The sequence below is a fragment of the Anser brachyrhynchus genome (genome assembly GCF_964034855.1).
Source record: "Anser brachyrhynchus genome assembly, chromosome: 10".
Lineage (NCBI taxonomy): Eukaryota > Metazoa > Chordata > Aves > Anseriformes > Anatidae > Anser > Anser brachyrhynchus.
Window position 1 is genome coordinate 13,521,151 of NC_137705.1, and position 23,995 is coordinate 13,545,145.

The following is a 23,995-nucleotide window of genomic DNA, read 5'->3' on the forward strand; positions in this document are numbered from 1 at the left end:
ATTAAGACTACAGAGCCAGCCAGGTTCTTCTTGGTGGGATGCTGTAAAGCAACAGGCATAAACACAAGTAACAAAAGTTCAGACTGGATATCGGGAAAGGCTTTTCCAAGAGGATAGTCAAGCATTATTGGAACAGGTTGCCCGGAGAGGCTACGTACTCTTCATCCTTAGGGGTTATGCAGAAGTGACTGGATAAAGCAACGTGGTCTGCTCTCAGCAACCTTTTCTGGTCTCACAGCTGGCTCTGCTCTGAGCAAGAGCTCAGACTAGAGGTCCCTCTCAACTGGAATGACAACTCTTATTTATCTAAACATTAAAGTCGAATGGCTGTATTTGTACTAGCAATGAGTAAAGCTGTATAACCAATCTCCCAGGCTTGAACAGAATCATAGCGGGAAAAAAGTGCCATCGGTGCTATAGCTTGTTACCGCATAATGAAGAGAGAAACTATAAATGTTATAAAGTAATTGATACTAGTGTAAGCAGAGCTGTAATGACAATTTTACACGTATAACCATCTGAATGAAAAACAAAAATGGAATCTCTACCACAAACAGTTCTATTGCTTAAAAAAAAAAGGTGATCATGTCTAATTGCCTTTTAGATTCAATCATTGCTCAGATTATCTAAAGCACAAATGAAAGACTTAAAGTTCCCTACAAAGTCAGCAATTTTTAACTTAGCAACAATAGTGATTCTTATTTCTCCTGAAACGCTAACGAATTAAACAATTAAATTTCTTTCATGTTGACTTTTACCTTAAAACAAACAGAAAAACACCAAAAAAACCCAAACCAGGTTATAAACTTTCAGCTCCTAAAAAGAAAGGAGCCTTGAGAGAGAAGTCATTTTGTAAAACTTCTTCCAAGCATATTAATATTTTTTCCCTCTATTGTTTTCCCCCAAGAGTATATAATTTTGGCAAAATTAGGCTATGACACGTACCAGCTACTACAAAGCCAATAGGGATTTTTTGGCTCCTGCCAAAATTGAAAATCAGTCTGGCAAAAGGAATTAAGACTATCTAGAAGAACTGGTAGCCAGCTAGTAATTTTCTTCAGTATTACAAAACCAGGTACTGTCAAGAATAATGAGAGAATCCCTGCAGCCTGTTATGGTACATTTACCAATACCCCCAGCAAATGTTGATTATTATAAATACAAAAGAAATAAACAACTTGGAATAAATTAAGCATGATGTTCAAATCGTAATAAATGAAAAATGGAGGAAAAAAACCACTTCAAAATAGAGTTACTTCCTCCCAGCATGCTATCTAAAACTATTTGCTTAACTTAAAATGCTGATCAGGTTGTATTCCTCTATTACAAGGTGAGGACAGACGGGGGCTATCCCATGTGAAATCTTAGCTCTACCTATCCCAGCACCCCTCCTTTCACTGCGCTGGCTTTAAGGTATCAGACATCTCAGCTGACCGTCAGAACATACGAAGATGAAGAAAAGCTTCCCACAGTGGCACAGGAGATACTGGTTAGGCAGGGTGCCCTTGCCTGGCTGCTTTCTGCAGTCCATTCCCCTCAGGTTTTTGGGTTAGGGATGTTAGAGTGTACATCCCTGACTATTCCTATTCCTCCATTTATAGACTTGCTGTTGCTAAACTTATTTAACCCACTCTGAACCTGCTAATTCTGCCTGCCTCCACAGCATCCTGTGGTAGTAAAATCCAGATCACTACCTGCTTCCTAAAGAAGTACTTTCTTCCATCTCTTTTTATGTGATCTCCTCCTGATTTCATTGATTGCTCCTAGCTCGTGTACTCTTGTATTCAGTGAGCAACAGTTTACCATCCTCCACAAATTTGTAAGACTCAGTTGCATCCCTTCCCGCTACCCTTTTCCTCCTCTTCAAACTAAAGCTCCCCACCTTTTCAGTCTCATGAAGAAACTACCCTAGGCCATGGAAAATTTGAGTCACTCTTCTCCGTATCTTCTGTAATTCCTATACCCTTCTGGGAGGGGAGGCCAGATGTTCGCACAGAGCCCATGATATGGGAGCACTTCGGTAGCCTTTCAGAACATAACAGTATGGCAAATTGATTACATTTGCACTCCCCAAAACAATCTCTCAAAATCAAAACAAAACAGGGCTAAGACATTAATGGACCATACAAAAAAGCTTTCAATTATTGTGCTGTTCTATGCGAACTCAGAACTTGAACCAATATTCAGCTTACTCATCAGGAAAAAATTATCTTCACATTCTTTACTCCTCAAGACATTTGAAATAATTTTTCCTATTGCAAATAATATTTTCCTTAAAGTAAAAATTAAAACAACAGGACAAATTTTATTCCATCCGTCACCATCACAGATGAGACTACAGAAAACTTCTAAACTTTGATAACTTTTCAGTTGCTGTACCAGCCACCGGAGTGCAAGTTAAAATAGATTTCAGCCTCCAATGACTTATGTCTGTAAATTAAGCTGGAACAAAGTTGTCCCAAAATCAATGGAGTGTAAATATAGCTTAAAGCCAGTTTTGTACCAACTACTGACGTAAGCTGCACTTTACATCCTGAACACAAAGAATATTCTCCCAAGGTTGAAATGCTGGCCTGAAAACACTCACCAGTAATGCATTTTATTGTGTTTTGTTATCATTTTACTTGTCTAAATACCAAATATATTACCAAATGTATTTCTAGTTTCATTAAGAATTTCCTCCTAAGCCATCCATTACCTCTTCAGGTTGGCTGGTTCTACAATAAATTCACCATTTGGAATGTTTGCCATACTACATCATACCCTGATGTCAAACAGATGGGGACAGAAATGCAATGTCCAGCTGGGCAAACAGCAACAACTGAATTTCAAAAGGGAAAGGCATTCAGGCAATACTCTACATTAAGAGGAAAGAATTTTAAGACCTCGTGCTGGAGAAGGAAGGAAATACACAAAGGATTGAGAAAAAATAGGGTAAAATAAAATTGAAAAAGATAATGTGACAGAGAAATATATGAAGATTCTAGGGAAATTGAAAAATCAACACAAAGAATAAGGTGCAGTAAGCAAAAAACTGCACTAAAGATAAAAATTCATATAAAAGTATGAAATCAATTTTTCCAAGAAAAAAAAAAAAAACATGGATTGAGATTTTAGTTTCCATCTCACTTTTAAATGTATATTATTAAAAAGAACTATAAAAGTAAACCTTCATGCTTTTACATAATGAGCTTATATTTAGAGCTGTGGTACTATATCCTCTTAGTAAGATTATAACATGACTGCAGGATTAACCAACAGGAGAATCTGGATTGTGAGCAGAAAGACTTTTTCAGACATAAATCTTTAACAATAGTAAAACAGACTGGTGAAGTAAATTGATTTTTTGTAAGTGTTCTCTCTTGTGGATCCAGCAATAGTCTCAATTGAAATGCCACATATTTGTTTCATCGTCTGTTAGGTTTTCAGTGTCTCAACTTTTTTCCAGCTTCTCCCAATAAAAAGGCTTTTCTGGATATAAGCTTTAGCCAGATAGTGCAAAAAGAATGCTTCTTATTGCTCGTTTAAAAATACAAACACACTTCCCTCCTTATTTCATCTTTATGATGTTTTTGGCTTGGCCTGAGGCATTTTAACAATAATAAGAGTAAGAGCAGCAGGTAGGAAAATTAGTTCAGTGTTGCTTAAGCATTCATGTACAACTTCAAATTTACAAAACAAAAATGCTATTTCAATATTTGTCTACAAAGCAAAAAAAGTTAGCTTAACCAAATGAATGTGCAAAGAGAAGATGTAAGCGGATAGACCTGTGAAAATATTCTGTCATGGAAGATCAACAGCTATTAAAGCTGCAAAAGGGATAAACTGGCACCCCTTAGACGCATCAATATATTTTCCCTTCTGAGGATTTATGTTGCAAGTTTACAGAGAACACTCCAATCAGCAGTGCCATTAGAGAATGATGTACGACACTCAAGCAAAAGATAATGGTGATAAAAATTAAAAGTGTCTGATTATAGAGTTGAATACTGTTATGTGCTCTACATCCTCTCTGAGAAGACAATAATGGCTGTGTGTGGATGTTAAAAACAAAGAGTTTTGGGAAGCAGAAGCAAAGAACAACAGATGGTATAAACCTACTTAAGCATTTAGGCAGATACAGCTGGTATTTTGGATGGTCTGCAGGGAATCCATATTAACAGCACACTTCAGATTAGGAGAAAGAAAAGGGAAGCTCTCTATCCTGTCCTGGGACTGGTACTGTTTAATACCCTTATAAACAACATGGAAGTGGGATTGAGTGCACTCTCAGCATGTTTGCAGCTGACACCAAGCTGAGTGGTGTGGCTGATACACCAGAAGGAAGGGATGACATCCAAAGGGACCGGGATAAGCTTGAGAATTGGGCCCGCGTGAACCTACTGAGGTTCAACAAGTCCAAGTGTAAGGTGCTGAACCTGGGCCAGGGCAATCCCAGACAGGAGGACAGACTGGGAGAGGAGCTCATTGAGAACAGCCCTGCAGAGAAGGACTTGGGGGCTCTGGTGGATGAGAAGCTCGACATGAGCCAGCAGTGTGCGCTTGCAGCCCAGAAGGTCAACTGTGTCCTGGGCTGTGTCAAAAGGAGTGGCCAGCAGGGGAGGGAGGTGATTGTCCCCCTCTGCTCTGCCCTCATGAGGCCCCACCTGGAGTGCTGCATCCAGGTCTGGAGCCCCCAGCACAAGAAGGCAAGAAGGATATGGACCTGTTAGAGTGGGTCCAGAGGAGGGCCACAAAGATGCTCAGAGGGCTGGATCAGCTCTCCTATGAAGAAAGGCTGAGAGAGCTGGGGATGTTCAGCCTGGAGAAGAGGAGCCTCTGGGGTGATCTCACTGCAACCTTTCAGTACTTGAAGGAGACTGAAAAAAAGGATGGGGAGCAACTCTTTGCTCAATCGGAAATGACAGGACAAGGGGGAATGGTTTTAAACTAAAAGAGGGGAGATTTAGATTAGAGGTTAGGAGGAAATTCTTCACTCAGAGGGTGGTGAGGCACTGGCACAGGTTGCCCAGAGAGGCTGGGGATGCCCCATCCCTGGAGGTGTCAAGGCCAGGTTGGACGAGGCCCTGAGCAACCTGATCTAGTGGGTGGCATCCCTGAGTATGGCAGGGGGGTTGGAACTAGATGATCTTTGAGGTCCCTTCCAACCCGAGCCATTCTATGTCTTTTAACTAAAAGAGGGTAGGTTTAGATTAGATATTAGGAAGAAATTCTTTACTTTGAGGGTGGTGAGGCACTGACACAGGCTGCCCAGAGAAGCTGTGGCTGCCCCATCCCTGGCAGTGCCCAAGGCCAGGCTGGATGGGGCTGGGGGCAGCCCGGGCTGGTGGGAGGTGTTGCTGCCCATGGCAGGGGGGTTGAAACTAGATGGTCTTTGAGGTCCTTTCCAATCCAAACCATTCTATGATTCTTGCTACAGTTTTCATAACTGTTGGCAAAACAAGAATGGAAGAGCTGACTGAGAGACTTTTCTTTGGACATACAGATTTCTAACATATTAAAAAATATCCAGGAATCTTTCACTGAACAGTGAAAGCATTTTATTCATGTATAGTTTCACTTGACTGGCAGATTTTCTGCTGCTGAATGCACTTCTCACAGAATAACAAAGTTCAATAACCCCCCCAAATTATCTTATTATTCAGATGGTGGCCACAGACCACAGAGTAATGTCAGCTGTATCTCAGCCCATCTGCAAAGCAGATCTTGCCAGTATTTATCTTCACTGACAAGAGATTTAAATGTTCCCTGCAGTTCATCTGTGCTCTCTTTATTACTATTGTGAGACCACATTTCATAATAATAATTGGCAGTTTAAAGTTCAAAATCACAAATAAACTGAAGATAGATTCTTGCTCAGAACATTCTGACTTGTTTTGAATTTTTTGGTCACACATTGTTGACTTCAGTTGTTTTCTAGTTCTTTTGTTGGTCATCATGACTGATAAAAAATTGAAGACAGTGCATGAGTAACTAATCCCTTCCTCAAGCTCAATACAGCATATTTCTATGTTTTTGAGCTTAACAGGTTTTAAATAAGGCACATTAATAAAAGTGCAGCTTTGCATGCCACACACATTTGGGCAATATTCAATAATTTCTAAAGCATTTCACATACCTGAAACATCTGTAATAATATTCATTACTTTGTATGAGCATCTGAAATAATAAATGCAGAGAAACCAGTGCCAACAGCACTAATTCAACTTGTCAGGAGGATGAAACACCAAATGAAGCTTATAGCACATTCAGTATCTTATCACTAACATATACAGAAGGAAAAGAATTAGGAAAAACACTCTAAGAGTTACTCACGTGTAAACTTTGAGAACAAAATCCTTCTCTTCTTTTATTTCAGAGATTGACTGAAGTACATCCATGATGCTTAACACTGCACAGCCATAGGGGCGGCGATAGTGTAAATGTGGAGGCCCTTTTTTTGAATCATTTAGCAACATGCGACCTAAAATTAACAGAAATTTAATAGTTAAACACTCAAATACAGCCATTCCATCAACTGTGTTCTATTATCCTTCTGAGTACATATACATACAGTAAATTACAACTAAACTGAAGCCTTCCCTATACTCGTAACTCCTTTTTCTTCTTACACTGTTTCAAATTCAGAGGTCCACTTGAACCTAGCCGACCCACTGGGCTACTTCAAATTAAGGTGCATGAGCTTGTTTAGCTAACAGAACACTGAAGATCAAAGTGAACAGTGCCGTGTCTGGCCATCTTTGATTTGCCCCATGACGCATATCTGCAACCAGCTTGGTTGACTATAAACCATCTCTTGAATGAGCCAAGAATGTGTCTTGTGCTCACCTCTCTGCATCCATACAGTGATCCACTGTAGTTCTTCCATTTTAATCCACTATTTACACATATTTTCACTTTATACAATTGTTTAAAGGGAATGTATTGAATATATAGTCATTTATCACATTTGTCTTGGAGCATATAAAGGAGAATGCTGAGATACGAAGCTGTGCAATGACTAACTTCCTATTGGTAAAGTAGTTTTCTAACAGTCAAAAATGTCAAGACCAGAAAAAATCACTTTGATCATCTAAACCAACCTGTAACATCACACATTTGTCCACCACATCTTGCATCAGCGTTAAGAACCTGAACTTGAACTACAGCACATCTTTAATTAGTTCTACAAGCTTCATTTGATATAGAGCTCAGGTAGTACAGAGTAATTACAACTTTCAGACGTTTCACAACACAGTGAAGACATAATGAAAATTGGATCCTCCTAACACATCTGTGACTTTGAAGGCTATTATTGTCATTCACAGGAAAATGCAGCAAAACTATGGTTTCATTAAGCCATTTAGACCTTCTGCATTCAGAAAAGATATCCGCGGCTGGTAATGGATACTAGTAATGTTTAGGGTTGAATACCATTTCATTATAAACACTACTTCACCATTTTTCAGTTAACTGAAAACCTGGGAAACACGAAAGACACGCATTACTCAGCTGTTTAGAATACGCAACAGAGGTAAACATTTACTTGTTTTTTTCTCTGTGGAAGTATACACATTCATAATTCAGCACCATTTAACTCCCTATTACTGACTAATTATATCCTTATTAACTGGAGAGATTTTTTCTATCCAGTACTTCCCATCTAAAAGAGATTCTAGCAATTTAATTCACATACCAGAAACCACACAGTCACTTCATTTAAGCATCCTGCTGGGCTAATAAATTCACGTAGCTGTCCGTGAACTACTTCAAGCACCGTGTTACACCATATAAGATATATTGCAAATGAAACTTCAATCTTAAAGGCTTTCCATTCTTGTTACTATAATTTTCAAGAAGAAAAGATGAAGCCCTGTGTCACCTTGAGTAGTCATAGAAACCCACTCTAGAAATGGGAACTACATAAAATGATTTAGCAAGGAAGGACTTTGAGTTGACCCTACACAAGGAAGAAAGTATTATACATCCACATCTCTCCTTGGGGTAGGTCTCTGTTAGCACCCAAGGGAAACCAGAAAGAAGCAGCGTATGTTGCTAGATGTTGGGCTGCAAGACTGATAGGCTTCCAGCAGGCAGATACTATTCCAAATGTTCCTTTTTGGTGTCAGCTGGTAGAAAGAACAACTTACAGGTATGACAGTTTCCCTTATGTTTTACAGGCACTTGCCTAAACTTGAATGTGGTTCTTGGAAGCACTGCAGACTGCAACAGCAGAAAACATATCTTTTATATATATATATATATATATATATTTTTTTTTCTAACAGCCTCTGACTTACTAGTTATAAATGGCCAGGTACGCTGATGTCCTGCATCATAAACTAGCTATTTATCATCAACAGAAAGACCTCATATGGAATTTTGGAACATTAAACAAAAAGCCTTCTTTAGTTCCCTACTCTTCCCCCCATTTGTGGTGTTTAGCCAAGTATTTTGTTTCAGACTGAGAAAAAAACATCATTGTTAAAGAATCATCAGTAACTTTTTAACACTTGGCTAGAGATGGTCTGAATATTAATCTGAGCAGATAGGCATGGCCGATAACTGAGATTTCTAACTTGTTAAATCATAATGGCAGGTCAGTTAAATAAATGCTTTTAATACTTTAAAAACACAGTTAATTATATAAATATTTCAAGTAATATATCATACTGTACCTATTCGAATTACATGGGCAACTATGTACAAATCTCTCTTCATGTCCTTGCTGCTGAGATCCTAAAAGATTGGAAAAAACTGAAACATTAAAATAAAGAACACATTGCACTTCCAAAATAAGTCTGCAAGACTCCCACAAGCAATAGTGAGGATTACAAAGTATACTCTGCATTCATTTAGCTCTTCCATCTTTAAGTAACAGGAAGTTATTTCTAATTTACTAATTAAAAAAAAACAACAACAAAAAAACACAACAAAGCATAAAAGGACTCTACTTGGTTGGCATTTTCTCTAAAAGACAAAGAAATGAAAAGAGTCAGACTCCACTGACAAGTAATGCCATATCAAAATCCTAGCAAGCATTTAAAACGTTAATTTAATCCCTGATTTGAAGATGTTACTACACTGCTATAACAACATAACTTTAAATGTCTGATTTACCTCAGCTGCAACCATTCTGGCCTCCCTCATCCCATGCCCTATCTACAAGTCCCAGACCTGTCCCAAATCTTGTTCCTTTGCTTCTGCTTTCCTTCTTTGGCTTTTAATTCCTCACCACAGAGTCTCCACCTCACATGATGGCTATAGAAAAAAAATTACATCATGACCGTCAGAACTTAAATAAACCTTCAAGTGCTTTTTGAACCTATCTCCCTTTTATGAGTGCATAGATGCAATTCCTCCAAACAATCAGAAGTCTGAAGATGATAAAAAATGGGAGACTCAGGGACATGGTTTATTTGAAGACTTTTCAATGTGCAGCCTTAATCCTGTTTTGTATGGCATACTTTTGTTACATTATGAAAGCAGCAAGGCAGCACCTCAACCATGCACAGAACCTACAGGCTGTGCACCCATACAAGCTGAGGGGTGCCAAGGCAAGCTAGTTCATAGTTCCCCATCTTAGACATCCAAAAGCAGGGGAGCCTGCATGCAAACTTATGTCCCCTTCTAACTGACAAACTGTGCCCCAGGATTATTTGGGGGTGTGGTAGTCAGCAAGGGCCACATTTGTGCTAAAAACATTTTAAGAGTTTAAGTAGCACAGGTGATTGCTCTTAAATTTAGTAGGTTAAGAACAGTGACAGGGGATTGGAATAACTAAGAAATAACCTCAGTTTTAAGATGTGGTTATTGGCCTAGAAAAATACAAGACCTTAAGATCTCCCCAAAGTTATTTTAGGGTAAGCAACTATACGCATATATGAAAACCCTGAAAATGTCATGTCACAGAATAGCAGGTCCAAACTTTTAAAAAACAAGCTTGAAGAAAACCCAGTAAGTGGGAAAAGGAGAAACCACAGAAGAGTGAAAGGTTAGCTGAAGATGAAGACAAAAAAAAAAAAGAAAGCATTATTGGCATTGGCAAATCTTTCCAAATAAAGAAAATAAATCAAGAAGATAGTCAGAGTTCTTGTCAGTAATTCATTAATGCAGCACTTTGCACTCCCATGTTAGAAGCTATCTCAACTGCAATTCCCTTTACGATTTGTGTTTGTTTTTGAAAACATTATAGGGAACAAATTCTATGACATTCTCCCCCATGCTTTTTTTTTGCATTAAAATCCAACAAAAATTTCTTCCTAAAAACATTAGCACTGTTCAACACATTTTCCTTGTTACTAACTCCAAGACAAGATTTCAAAAAGATACTGTGCGCTGTGAGAATCTTCATTGATATTTCAGATTCTGATGCAAAAAGGCTCCTTGTGCTCTACAGCAACAGCTGCTGCCTCTCTGCTCTACTAAACGCTATCATCTTATTGTTATGTACTGACTTATGCCATATAGCCTCCAGATCCTCCCCAAACATAACGGGCATTGCTCCAGACATTTCTGAGGAAAAATCAACTGTCAACAGGAATCTCAAATTGATTAAAATACTCTGCCTAAGCTGGTGGGAGAGTGAGTGAAGCATGTGCACATGTGAAAGAGAAAGATCTGAAAAAAGGTTCAAAGCTCAGTTTTTGTTGTTCATTTCGCTCCTTCCCTTATGTTGAAGCAATGGTCATCATCTCACTTCATTTTAAAACAAAATGTACTTTATTTATATGACTTTAAAAACAACTTGATCTGATAACTATTTCTGTGCTCACATTTTTTTTCTTTTCAGTTGAATACTGATACCCATTCCAGTCCTAACAGTTAATTCTAAAGCGTTCAGGTGCGTGGGCAGAACACCACTGGTGGATTCAGCTATGCACAAACACTGTCCTCCTAATACTGCATTTTTTGGAAAGCAGAATGCAAAAATCAACTGGAAAAATCTCAGTAGCATTCAAATAAAGTCTTGTATTTTTCTTTTCAAAAACCAGAGTTGTATTAGAACCACTGTAAAATGAAACCATACTCTTTTCGAAAAAAAATTAAAATGTGGACATCAAAGTTCCATCATTCTTATTTTGAACCAATTTAGTGAATTAAAAATGTTATTTTGCTGGACACTAAAGCATCAACTTTAGTTCACACACCAAATTTCTTTCCCATGTGACTGGAGAAACCGAATCTCAATGATGGAGATTATGATGGCAATGCACATAAACACTGAACTTCAGGTTATAGTGCCGTTCCTATAGATAGCACAATAAAATCTGAGCACAGGGACTATGCATAAAGAAAACTTATTCTAAGGAGACGTTTCAGCCCCCTTCAAATAGCATTATATTGTTAAATTACAGTGGGCAAGTAATAAGTTCACGGTTGTGTCTTCTTACTCCATTTGAAAGGAGCACTATATGTCTCTGGGCAGTATATGCAACGAGTTGCAAATACGCTGTTTGGTACACTTACTAGCTAACAGACCATGTCTCTCTGAAGCCAAAGAATTAAGCTATATAAATCTTCCTCAGTGTTTTCTCTTCAAGTCTTATTTTGCTGCTTCAAGAAGACAACGTACTTTCTAGGCTTTCTTTGCCACCTAACATACCAGCGTAGCATACAGTAGGCTTTATCTTGTATGTCTTGGAGAAATTGAAGCTCTGTGATAAGAAGGGATTTGACATAGCTTTAATCTCAGCAGTGCCTCGCAACACAACTCAAAAACCAAAAACCATGGAGGTGGTAGTTAATACTCTAGATAGTAAAAAATTTTTTTGTGATTTTTCTGTGAAAATATCTGTGATTTGACAGGGGGATTTTTATTATGAGATTACCAGTTTTAATTAACAGCAATTAAGAGAACTATTTTTTCAAAGGGCAGCTGTCAAAATATCAGAAAATGGTAGGGCATGCACATATTGATGGCTTCGCACATTAGATGCTTTTCAATTTCACAAAGAAAATACTCTATCACAGTCAAAATACAAAAAAAAAAAAGTGGGCCCAGATGGCCTTGTATTTGTATTCCATTTTTTTTCCTTTACATTAATGGCTTTTTACAAATGGAAGAATTCTTACTGTGACATGGACCAAACAATCCAAAAACGCCACCCCTGAGAGAAAATCTTTAAATAATTATTTTGCACAAGATCCATGCACACAACTTAGGACCCAGAAAAGGAAAAGCTACGTTTATTGTTTGCTTTTATGCAATATAAATAAATTTAATTCCGCAACCGTGGTCTTGGCACTGCATCCATAAGGGGTTTATTTCCCATATCCTGCTGTCATTTTAAAATGACACTGCTTGATAAACAAGATAATTTCACAGTAATTCTAACTGCATGGCTTTTTAAAAAATCACCAATATGAAAAGCTTTCCATATCAGGTATGGGAAAGAACTAGTTGATGACGATTAGTTCTTTCCAATGCTGGGGTCTATAAAGACTTAACTTGTACGTTAAAAACAAAGAAGCAAGAAAAAAAAACAAAACAGCCAAAAACAGTGGCATCAAGGATACTTGACTGCAATTAATAAAAGAGAGATTTAAATAGTTATACCAAATTCAGTTATCACAGAGAGTAAGGTATTTAACAAAAAAAAATAAAAGAAAAAGAAAACCGATACAGCATAGTTACGTTTTAATGCTTCCAAAGTGCGAATAGCATGAACGTCAGTTGAGTAAGCTTGAATCTTCAGAGGAAGCAGTTTCTCACCTCTGGTGTGATACGACAACAGATCCAAAACCTAAGTACTTTTGAAAACTTACACAAAGATATGGCTGAACACCTAGAAACAGAGGTAGCAGGAAAAGACAGGGATACGTTGTATTACCTAAGATATATAGGGCTTCTTCCCTCTGGGAAGGATGAGAGTTTTGGAACAACTCTGAGGGCTGGCAAAGATGAGTGGGAAATAATTATGTTGATTTAAATACAAGATTAACACAATCTTGGAACAAAGCTGCATTGAAATCACAGCACTACCTTATTTTGGAAGCATCCAGAAGACCTCAAGCTCCCTCTTCTTTTTAAGTAATATAAATTGACTACAAAATTATCTTGGGTGTCAAATGGTAAAACAAGTGTACAGAGAAATGCTCAAGGGAATCTCAATAAGGTTTATAATAACCAGCACTAACATTCCAGAAGGAAGATTTTTCCCTCTGATGAGCCAATATTCACCGTGACACAATCTGTCTTGTCTTTCCTAAAATTGTATGCTTTCAAAAGGCAGTAGTCAGAACAATTCAGCAACCAGGGCAGGTAGTGAGAATGCATGTAGCACAGAAACTGTAGCATAAGAGACTGGAAAATGCTAAAAGCAGCAGGAAGAAGACATACTGGGCCTCTTGGGTTCGGAAAGAGAAGTTGCCTGGAGGAGACGTGCAATCTGATACAGTCCAAGAGACCTCGGGAAAGACTGAAATGGAGCCTGGAAGCAAAGACACACCACACAAAAACACGACAGACGGGTGAACACTAAAATCCTTTGTATTAATGCTCAGTCATTTTGAAACCTTCCGTATTGGCTTTTTAGGTCTGATGACAGAAAAGTTGGCTTTTGAGCTCAAAGGTGCTCAGATTTTGATGCTCAGAACAGGTGAAAAGTCTGTCTCCTTCAAAGCTCTGACTCAATGCTCCAGTGAGTAAGAAACATACTTAGCAAGAAGTCCTAGCCAACATGGAACCATCATTAGGAGCAATGAATGCATCTTGCCTGATCTTGCATTTCACAACATGAATCAATGTTCTCAGTGAAAGTAAATAAACAGCTGATAAGGGAAAGGTGTCTCGCAGTGATCCTCAGAAGATACTGTGCTAGTCATCCAGTATTGCTTTTGATAATAGTCAGAATTGGGATTACCCCTGAAGTACAAATACGTTGCAGGATAGATATGTCTTCTTATTTTTGACTGCATCTCTGTGTCTACTTAGTGTCAGTACTAAGTATTCTGGAATACACAAAGCTACAGACCCAAATCATTAATATAATGTCCACAATTTTATTAGGGCTCATATGTAGGGGAAGCGATCTGTACAGAACTTCCTTGCTGTTATTAACAAAGGACATGCAGCCAGGATCTGCACAGAGTAGACCAGAAAGCTGCCCCTGAATTTCTGCATAGCTATAACTGTTGCATGAGATTAAAAGAAAATTTCAGCACTAACAGATTAAGATGGAACCACGACAGACAGAAAACTATTATCGGTTGCCCTGGTACACACTTTGGACTGTTCTTTTAATATATTGACGAAAAACTGCATCAGAAATGAGCATATTTTTCACAGATAATTTTCTCAATTATCATAATTCACATTATGTAGAAGATACGATCTCCCAGACAAGAGAGCAATAGGCAGCAAGTCTATGTGCATCTGAGAAGTGACACTGAAGCATCTTTGGTATTTTTGTACAGTTAAATAGAAAGGTAGCTTGGGAGTGATCTCTCTAGTATCTGTCCTTGGGATCAGAGCAGCATATCTGCAATAGAGGCTGGCCCCATTTGTACTACACAACAAGTCTCTTCCAGAACTGTTATGCCCCTAGGCCATATCACATTATCGTTATTCTTTGTGTTTTTTGAAATCATGCAGACTGTTTTGCAGGTCACCAGAGCAACATTTCCACAGTATGAAACAGGACAGTTGTTGCACAGCCTTAAGTAGAGTACCATCAGCACAGATGGTGAAGTTTGATGATGAAAATCATTTTAAGAATGTTGAACCTCAGAGGCCAGAAAATACCAAACTTGATAGAAACCAGTCCATGCTGTCTCTTGGGAGTAATACTTAGAGCAGTTCTTAACCCTACACTCAAAACTTTTTCCATGATCCAGACATCAATGCTAAAGCTTGCTTCCTGGACATATTTCTCTCAGAAAAGACAGACATTTTTCAAGTTACTGACAGCAGCGTCATCAGTGCCCAGTGCAAAACAAAGACACTGTTAACCTCTGCTGACATTTAATCGGCCAGTAGCACTTCACTGATTGTGCCAGAAGTACTAATATTGATGTCAGCATCACTGTTTGTACTATTTTTGGAAATGCCTGCATCTCTTCTGTCCAGATAGAGGTAGAATTGAGCATCCTTACTCCTGGCTAGATATACACTGTTCCTTAAGAGGAGAAATTTGGATATTTTCTCAAAGGAGAAAAGGGAATGGTGCTGAGAACCATGTCTATTTCAGTGTCCAGCCCTGCCTGACCATGGAGGGTTTCACTGCCAGGACTACAGTTTATACCAAAGTTGTCTTCCATCTTCTTTCTTCATCAGAGGCAACCATGCTTTTCCCAAATAGCTTCTAGCATGTGCACCAGCTAAAGGTGAATCATGAAGGAAGGTGTTTATCACAGTTGGGTTGTGAAATATAGTTACAGTTATTCTGTGATGAGCTGTACTTTCAGTATCTCTAGATTTCCATATTCTTTCTGAGAAGTGACTAACAAAAGTGGTCTGACACATGCTTCTGAGGCAACTTTTAACAGAACTTAACACCACTGTAGAATGAATATTAAAGCCTGAGTGTTTTGAAACTACTATCCTGGTAGTAGTCTGTCTTGGTAGTAGTTTCAAAAACTACTAACACAAAACAAGAAGGCAGTTAGGTGACAGGTAAGTCTGAAGAATAGAAAGGAAGTAAATCTTAGCTGGCTATTTCACTCCCAACTGAGGTATAATCTGATAGGAGCCACAGCTGAATATTGCATATCCCGTTTTGCTGGCACAGATGGTTAAAGAGTGCTGGTACAGTTGGACGTATCTGCTTTGAATCAGCCCGGAATAGCTATCTGTGCAAGACCTACTGTAGAAACTAAGGAAGTCATTGCATTTCCTTCAGTAAAACCAACTCTCTGTACCCCACCTTGGCTGCTGCTTTCACAGCATGTCCTGGATTCTCCATTCCATCATATGCACTATGCTGTTGACTTGGGAGGCTCCTGCTGTACCATGTACCTGGGGCTGCTACATGGACTCTCAAATGGGCCAAGACAGTTTGGAGAATTTTCTCTGTGTATGCATGTGTGTGTTGTAGTTGTTTTTCTAACTTCAGCTTTGGCAAAAGTGCCTTGCTTTACATTCAGGCCAAACTAGTTTGTGCCCTGTTAATTAATGTATAATACATGAAATGAAAATATACAAAATTTCAAACTATAAGCAAGAACAAATGCAGTTAAAAGGAAACACTTCAGAACACTTGCTTAGTCATATAAATAATTTAGAAGTATTTCTATTTTCTTCTGTTAACATTTAATTATAACTATAACAAAACTTAGAAACAGCATCCACTTCTACTCAATATACTGGAAAGAAAAATTATGTTTTTCCTCTCAGGGTGACCACAGTCACACTACTATAAAGGGAAGAAAAAAGGGAACAGATACGTACTGTGAAAAGTGCACACATTCGATCTATCTTCTCTGGATTCCTGGGGCCTCCGTTCTTGTTTAACCTCACCATAAACCTCTCACTACAAAGCAAACAATATTAAAAAAATGAGTTTCTTACATACATTTTAACAAAAATACAGCTGGATACATTTTTAAAAAACGATGCACTAGTAATTTTTTTAATTCCCAAAGCACATGAAACGACAGTCATTGATCTACACAAAATTACATGGAATACCCCAGAAGATTTCAAATCAAGTACTCTGATGTGAAAACATCAGGTTGATGTATATTCATGATGCAATAACATTACAATAATGTGAATATATGAAGCACAGGATTTGAACACATTACAAGTACTTCAGGCAAGGCCAAAACACATTTGTTGAGGCATGTAATGCCTTTGGGAAAACTAATTTCATTAAAATTCACTTAGAACTAAAAGTAACAAGAGTACCAACTGATCAATCTCCAACCACGTATACTATTTCTAGAAGTAATATACTAATTCAAACACATTGTGATAAAACTGATTGGAACTGCTCATCAAACCAATTAAACTACTTTTACGAGCAAGAACAGTGTGTAAATGAAAACTGCAAAATAAATAACCCTTACTGTGAATGGCAGGCCGTGGACATTAATATTATTCTTAGGTAAAACAGAGAATTTACATTTACATATAGATTAAATGAGTAAGAATAATTATTCATGAATGTATGACAATACACTAAGTATTGACCAGAATTTTCTTCCTACAGATTCATACAAGTAAAGCAAGAACACACTACTAAAACTTCTAGGAACTTTTCCCTTATATTACAGATCCTTTCAATCTTTTCCAGTACAATTGTATCAACCCCAGTAACCTTTATTTGAATAAACACATTTTCCAGCGTGGTATCCACTGTTGGCCTGAAAAATATGAAAACAGAGCATGCACTACTTCCTTTGGTAGCTTGCTCCAAAAGACAATCCCTCCTGTCAAGATACATGGGTTATCATCAGTCTGGCAATGTCTCGTTTCAGTGTTCAGCCACTTTTGTTACACTTTCTTTTGTACATTAAAGAGACATTTAGAGAAGGTATTTTCTTACGGTATACTGATATCAATCGTTAATTACATAATGTAATCAACCAACTCTCTAAACACATCAGCAATTCAACACTATTAAGGAACTCATTTTCAAGTGCTAGAATCATTCTATAGAACTTACCCAGTGCAATTTTTCAACATTTCATGAACAGTTCTAACAATGGGCAACAGTCTAGTCCTAGTATCACCCACGTCAGACAAATACACCTGTATTTCACACGAGTAATTCCCTATTACTCCTTGCTCTGTAATTTATCAAGCTTCACATATTAGCCTTTTTAACACAGCATTACACCATGAATTCATTTGGAGCAACCTGTCCATCATAAATACTGGTATATCTTTGAATTGCTGCTTTTGTAGGAATGGTGCTTAATGCTTTAAGCATGGCTCACACATCTCGGTTTACATCTTCGCATGTTTATTTGCTTAGGTTTATCTTGCTAAGCAATCCAGATCATACTCTCCAGCTGTTTCATTCTGTTACTTACTGTTACTCTGAACTCTATGTAACCCACAACTTCTTTCAGCAATAATTTCAATTCATTTGCAGCAGATGCTCAAACTCTGAGACTGCTAACATACCCTGATGAAATCCACAAGACACAGACATTTGATGATTCCTTACCCACAACAACTTTCTGAGATGTCATTTAGTAAGTTAATGTTTTAGCAAATGCTTTAGTGTATAATATAATCTTTTAATAAGAATTTTACGATGTATTAAGTGCAGTGCAGAATTACATATTCAGCACATTACAGTAACAGTTACATTACAGTAACAATATTACATCTTCATATTTACCTCTATCTACCAAACATATAATCACAAAAAATGAAGTCAGAACTTTTTAAAGATGTGATTGTTTTCAAGAAAAATGCATTAATTATATTCCTAACCTTTATCTGTTAACTCAGTTTTGCACCCATTATTTTGCTGGTATCTGATTCAGGCTGGGGAAGGCACAGCAGCAGGCGATTCGCACAGCATGGCCCAAGCAGCTGCTTCTCCCAGCTGCCTGCCTCAGGCCGCTGCTGTCCCTGGGAAGGGCCCCACGAAAAGGACCTGCAGCACCACCCCAACAGTTACACCGCAGAACTCCAACCCCTAATACGAACCGAGGCCGGCGTCAGGTTCCCAGCACCTACAGCTGCTGGCGCTCAGCACCCCTGCTGCAAGGGATTTCCAACGAGCAGTGGGCAGGACAGTTACGGTGACACCCACAGGTAGACTCCAGTTCACACAGGGGAAATAACAACAGAATACAGCACTTCATACCATCAATTTCTAACCAGGAATCATGCTTTACATCACTAAAAACAGGTAGTAATTTCAAGAGATATTAACTCATAGCCATGTTCCTTCCAATAAGGAATAAGCATCAATAATTCCAATGGTCTGAAAACCACTGCTTAGGGAGACTTTAATTTCAACAAATTCACTTAATCCTTAAATCAGTTTAATTGTACAATCTTTCATCTAGTAAGATTAAGAGGCAACATTAATTTAATTGCTATTAAAATTGCAGTTTATAAGAGACATCTTTTCATGAAGAAAAGCAAAATTCCTTAAAAAAACAACCAACAGTCATGACCTTCAGAGATACAAAAGTTACTTTCATAAAATAAACATCACTCCTCTTTAAAACTGAACTTGAAACAACGATAATTGACAGTAGTTTATTTGTTAAATCTAATCCTGTCACTTTCTACTTATACACTGAAAAACAATTACTATGCATTATGCATGTTAACCATGTCCCATTTTAAGGGTAAGGGAATGAAATGGATCGATATTACATGAACAAGATCTCTAGCAAACTCTTCTTCCACTTAGGCTGCTAAGAACATAATCCAGCCCTCAGCCAGGGACACATGAGATGAACACAAAGCTTAGGTTGGAAATGAGGAGCCATTTCTTCTCAGAAAGAGCGGTCAGGCATTGGAACGGGTTGCCCAGGGAAGTGGTGGAGTCACCATCCCAGGGGTGTTCAAGGAAAGGCTGGATGTGGTGCTTGGAGACATGGTTTAGTGGGTGACAGTGGTGGTAGGGGGATGGTTGGACCAGATGATCTTGGAGGTCTTTTCCAACCTTAATGATTCTGTGATTCTAACACGCAACCTAGCACGTGGAAGAAACAAGCCAATGGTCAGACTACCAGCTGAAGATTATGAGCAACAAAAATTATATCTGCAGGGGAAAATGTGTTCACTGGTGAAGATGTCCATCCAAAATCAAAGTGTAAATCAGGGCTTGCTCGCTCATATTTGACTGCAAATCCCTGGAAGTTCTTATATCCTATACCTGCCCTGCATGAGGGCACACTCAGAATACCTTCACATCACTGCAGCAGTCACAGCAAGGCTGGTTGTCTTGATTAAAAGAATGACTGAATTTTGAAGGGAAACCAAACCGCTAGCAGAGCACCAAGCACTCCTGTGACATGAAGAATTATTTAGGGAAAGGGAAAATGGCAATTTAAAAAAGTACTGTTGACTGAGAGTACTTTCAAATTCTGGGATAAAAATACTAAAAATGCATACTACTGTCCAATATTATAGAAGTAGAAGAGGCTGATTCACAAATAAAGGTTAAATGAGTTTACGTCTAAAAGAGACAAACTGTAACAACAGCCCTCCATACTGACGGTCCACCTTAGCCTACTAGCCTGTAATGTCCAGTAGTGGATAATTAGGGAAAGAATAGCAGAATAAAGTAAGCATACAGTAGTACACAGTTTACACCAAAAAATAATGATCTTCGAGAAATAATGCCATAACAGTTCTTTCATTTTCATTCATCTCAGTAATAAAGTTGCTTATCACATTTTAAACCTCCAGTGTGTTTTATATTTTTTAACTTCCAACACAGGTTTTCTTTGAAAAAATATTTCAGCACTAATAAGCATTTCATCTTTGTAACTGAAGTTGAATACAATACTGTATGCCACAGCACCCTTTGCAGGCTGTCCCTCTGACAATGGCAAAGTAAGGGACTGACAAGTCTTTGAGCTGGGATAGTCTATTTATACCCGATTCATTACCAGAAGTTGTATTGCTTAGTCTGCTTTCAAAACACTGGAAGAGACATATTCTGAAGGCTTATTTAATAGCCTATTGCAAGGTTTTCTCTATTAACAAATGGAAATCTTTTAAAATTTGCCTTTTTTGTTGTTACAGCTATAGAGAACAGCCTGGTTCCTGTACCCATATTCCAGTGCCTTTAACACATGAAGCTGTCATCTTTTCCACCTTCCTTTTCATCAGCCTTCCCCTGATTCCAGCACTATGCCAGTAACAACCTTCAAATTCCTTCCTTTAATTTCCAGTCCTCCCCGAAGTCCACTTGAGCTCACGTCACTAAATAATTAATGGGGAATAAATGATTATGGGGACCTTGAGGCAAACACAGCACTTGAGAACTGTGGAACATGAAGAGGTGTTAGGTCAGATCCCACTGCAGGACAGGGCGAATGAAAAGACAGCAAGTGGTGCTAATAGGCAATCTTAAAAGTCTAAGCTTCCTCAAATTATTCCACCTCTCCTTGCAGGTCATTCCTCCCAAACTTGCATTTTTGTTTCTCAACTGCAGAATTTCTCTGATCTTTGGTATGACTCTTCAAGAGTAGTTTACAGAAACTAGTTAAAATATTCCACTAAGGTCTTACTAATGCTGATAAAGGTGTTAGGAAATGCTGGAATGGACTTGAACCTTTGACAATATGACACTGTTGACCCATATCTGCAGCTAGTCAGATGCCCCCCATTTTACAGCTGTAAGTATACTTCTACATCAACAGAAACCAGAAAGAATAACCCTGTTTTTAAAGATTTGAATATTCATAGAATCATAGAACGGCCTGGGTTGAAAAGGACCTTAAAGATCATCTAGTTTCAACCCCCCCTGCTCCAGGCAGGGTTGCCAACCACTAGAGCAGGCTGCCCAGAGCCTCATCCAGGCTGGCCTTGAATGCCTCCAGGGATGGGGCATCCACAGCCTCTCTGGGCAACCTGTGCCAGTGCCTCACCACCCTCTTGAGTGCTGAGTGAAAAACTTCCTCCTAATATCTAACCTAAATCTCCCATCTTAGTTTAAAACCATTCCCCCTTGTCCTATCACTATTAACACATATAAACAGGCGTTCCCCCTCCTGTTTATACGCTCCCTTCAAGTACTGGAAGGCCACAATGAGGTCTCCCCGGAGCCTTCTCTTCTCCAAGCTAAACAAGCCCAGTTCCCTCAACCTTTCTTCATAGGAGAGGTGCTCCAGCCCTCTGATCATCTTAGTGGCCCTCCTCTGGACCTGTTCCAAGAGTTCTACATCCTTCTTGTGCTGGGGGCCCCAGGCCTGCATGCAATATTCCAGGTGGGGTCTCACAAGAGCAGAGTAGAGGGGGACAATCACCTCCCTCTCCCTGCTGGCCACCCCTTTTTTAATGCAGCCCAGGACGCAGTTGCCCTTCCGGGCTGCAAGCGCGCACTGCTGGCTCACGTCCAGCTTCTCGTCCAGCAGGACCCCCAAGTCCTTCTGCGCAGGGCTGCTCTCGAGTTCTTCTTCACCCCGTCTATATAAATACCTGGGACTGCCCCAGCCCAAGTGCAACACCTTGCACTTGGCCTTGTTTAACCTCCTTAGGTTCTCACAGGCCCACTTCTCCAGCCTGTCCAGGTCCATTTGGATGGCATCCCTTCCCTCTGTTGTATCAACTGCACCACTCAGCTTGGTGTCACCTGCAAACTTGCTGAGGGTGCACTCAGCTCCGTCATCTCTGTCATTGATAAAGATGTTGAAGAGCACCAGTCCCAAGACCGACCCCTGAGGGACACCACTTGTGACCAGCCTCCACCCAGACATAGAACTGTTGACCACAATATTCACTGCCTTCAGCTGTAATTGTAGCTCCTTCTTTAGACAAAGGTAAGGCATACACATTTAGACTCAGGAAACCTAGCAGGAATTCAATCGATTCAGTTCTTATTTTAGGATCTGCTTCCTTTCAAAGAGTTCCATCCTCAGCTTGTCTATTCCTCAAGGTTATCTTCTGCATAAAGACAAGAGTATGCACAGGCAACACTAAAGTCCAGGTTAGTAAGACAAAAATGCCAAATCTAAGTAAACTGGATATTGAAATAATTGCCCTATAATTGTAGGCATTAAACATTTTTATTATAATTGGATATGCTCTACTTGCTTAAAGAAAAAGGATACATACAACTCTCTTCAAATATTCAAATACATCATAAGGAAAATGTAAAAAACCCACAGCAGTTACAATTGCTGAAGTGTGGGGAGATTCTGAGTATTTGATGCAGTCTACTATCAAATAAACCTCACTTTAATCTGTTCTGAAAATATATCAAAACCAGTTCTTTCCTGCATCAAATCAGAAATAAGAAATTCACCAAAACGTAGGAAAGCATTAAAGCTTTTGCCTTGCTGGATTCAGACCTAAGAAGACCCACACCAATAGCAGTATCTTAAACAACAGCTTATTTATTCATCTTGTTCGTATGTGCTACTAGCAATCTTCAATTACTTTAACTTCAAGATCTCCTTCTGTGCTAACTCACATTGTGGTGAAACTACCTCTTGTATAGCAGTAAGTCAGGCTTTACAATCACTGGCTTGATTAGTAATTGCTAAAGCTATTCAAACACAAGAAACATTGCTCTGATAAGCAAAGTCAAATAGCTTCTTGTTCTTTAACTCAAAAGGAAGAAAAGTGAAAGAAGTATAGTGTCTCACTTCTTGGCTTCCTTTGACTGTGTGAAAAGCTGGACCATACTGAACTGACATCTGTTTCTGCAAAAAGGAAGGAAGCAGCCAGTGGTTTGGGACATTACATGTTCAGCATGAAGGACGGGGCAAATAGGGACAACAGTTACTGTTGGGTGAGCAGGAACAGCATTATGCCCATAGGGAGTTTCTGCCGTTGAGGCCTTTTCTTTTTCTTTTTTTTTTTTTTTTTTTTTACAACATGCTAAGATGACAACAAAAGGTCTGGCAAAGAGCTTGAGATGGATTAGTGAGCTCCTTTGTATCAACTCATTGACAAGTTTAATTAGTGTGCGATTGTGAAGGCAAAAATCCTGGCCATGAATTTACAAATCCAGGTACGGCATTAAGAGATGCATAGTGCCCGAGTAGAGAGAATGCAGATCAATTTTCTGTTTGAATTGGAAACCAATGATAAAGAACAAGGATTAAAAAAAAATCTTAAGAACGTACAAGAGATTGGTTTTCTGAGGCACAGACAGTGACGCATTAGGGCATCAATCCCCTTAAGCAGAAACCTCACATCTTGTACCTTTCCCTTGTCTTAAATAATGGTTCTGCAGCTGTTTCTCCCAGAAACAAATGCCTCCTTCACTCTTTCCAATCTAGTATGTCAATAAAAAGGGAAATGTACAGATCTGTTCGCTCAATTTTCTTTTTTTTTTTGTTTTGTTTTCCTTCCCTCAGTGGTTTTTATTTCCAGAAAACAACTGGAAGACCACTGAAAACCCCCAACATTTTTACAAGCTCT

The 23,995-nt window shown here is 38.8% G+C and overlaps 1 protein-coding gene across 21 annotated transcripts in view; it reads right to left on the minus strand.

Moving 5' to 3' along the window:
- DOCK3 (dedicator of cytokinesis 3) overlaps positions 1 to 23,995 on the minus strand; it is a 223,989-nt gene that overhangs the window by 93,903 nt on the left and 106,091 nt on the right. For all 21 annotated transcript variants that reach the window (XM_080606288.1, XM_080606289.1, XM_080606295.1 and 18 more), the window contains 3 exons: positions 16,370 to 16,451; positions 8,658 to 8,718; positions 6,316 to 6,463 (listed from right to left, as the gene is read on the minus strand). In XM_080606288.1, the coding sequence (XP_080462414.1) occupies positions 6,316 to 6,463; positions 8,658 to 8,718; positions 16,370 to 16,451 (291 nt within the window). The remainder of the gene's footprint in view (positions 1 to 6,315; positions 6,464 to 8,657; positions 8,719 to 16,369; positions 16,452 to 23,995) is intronic.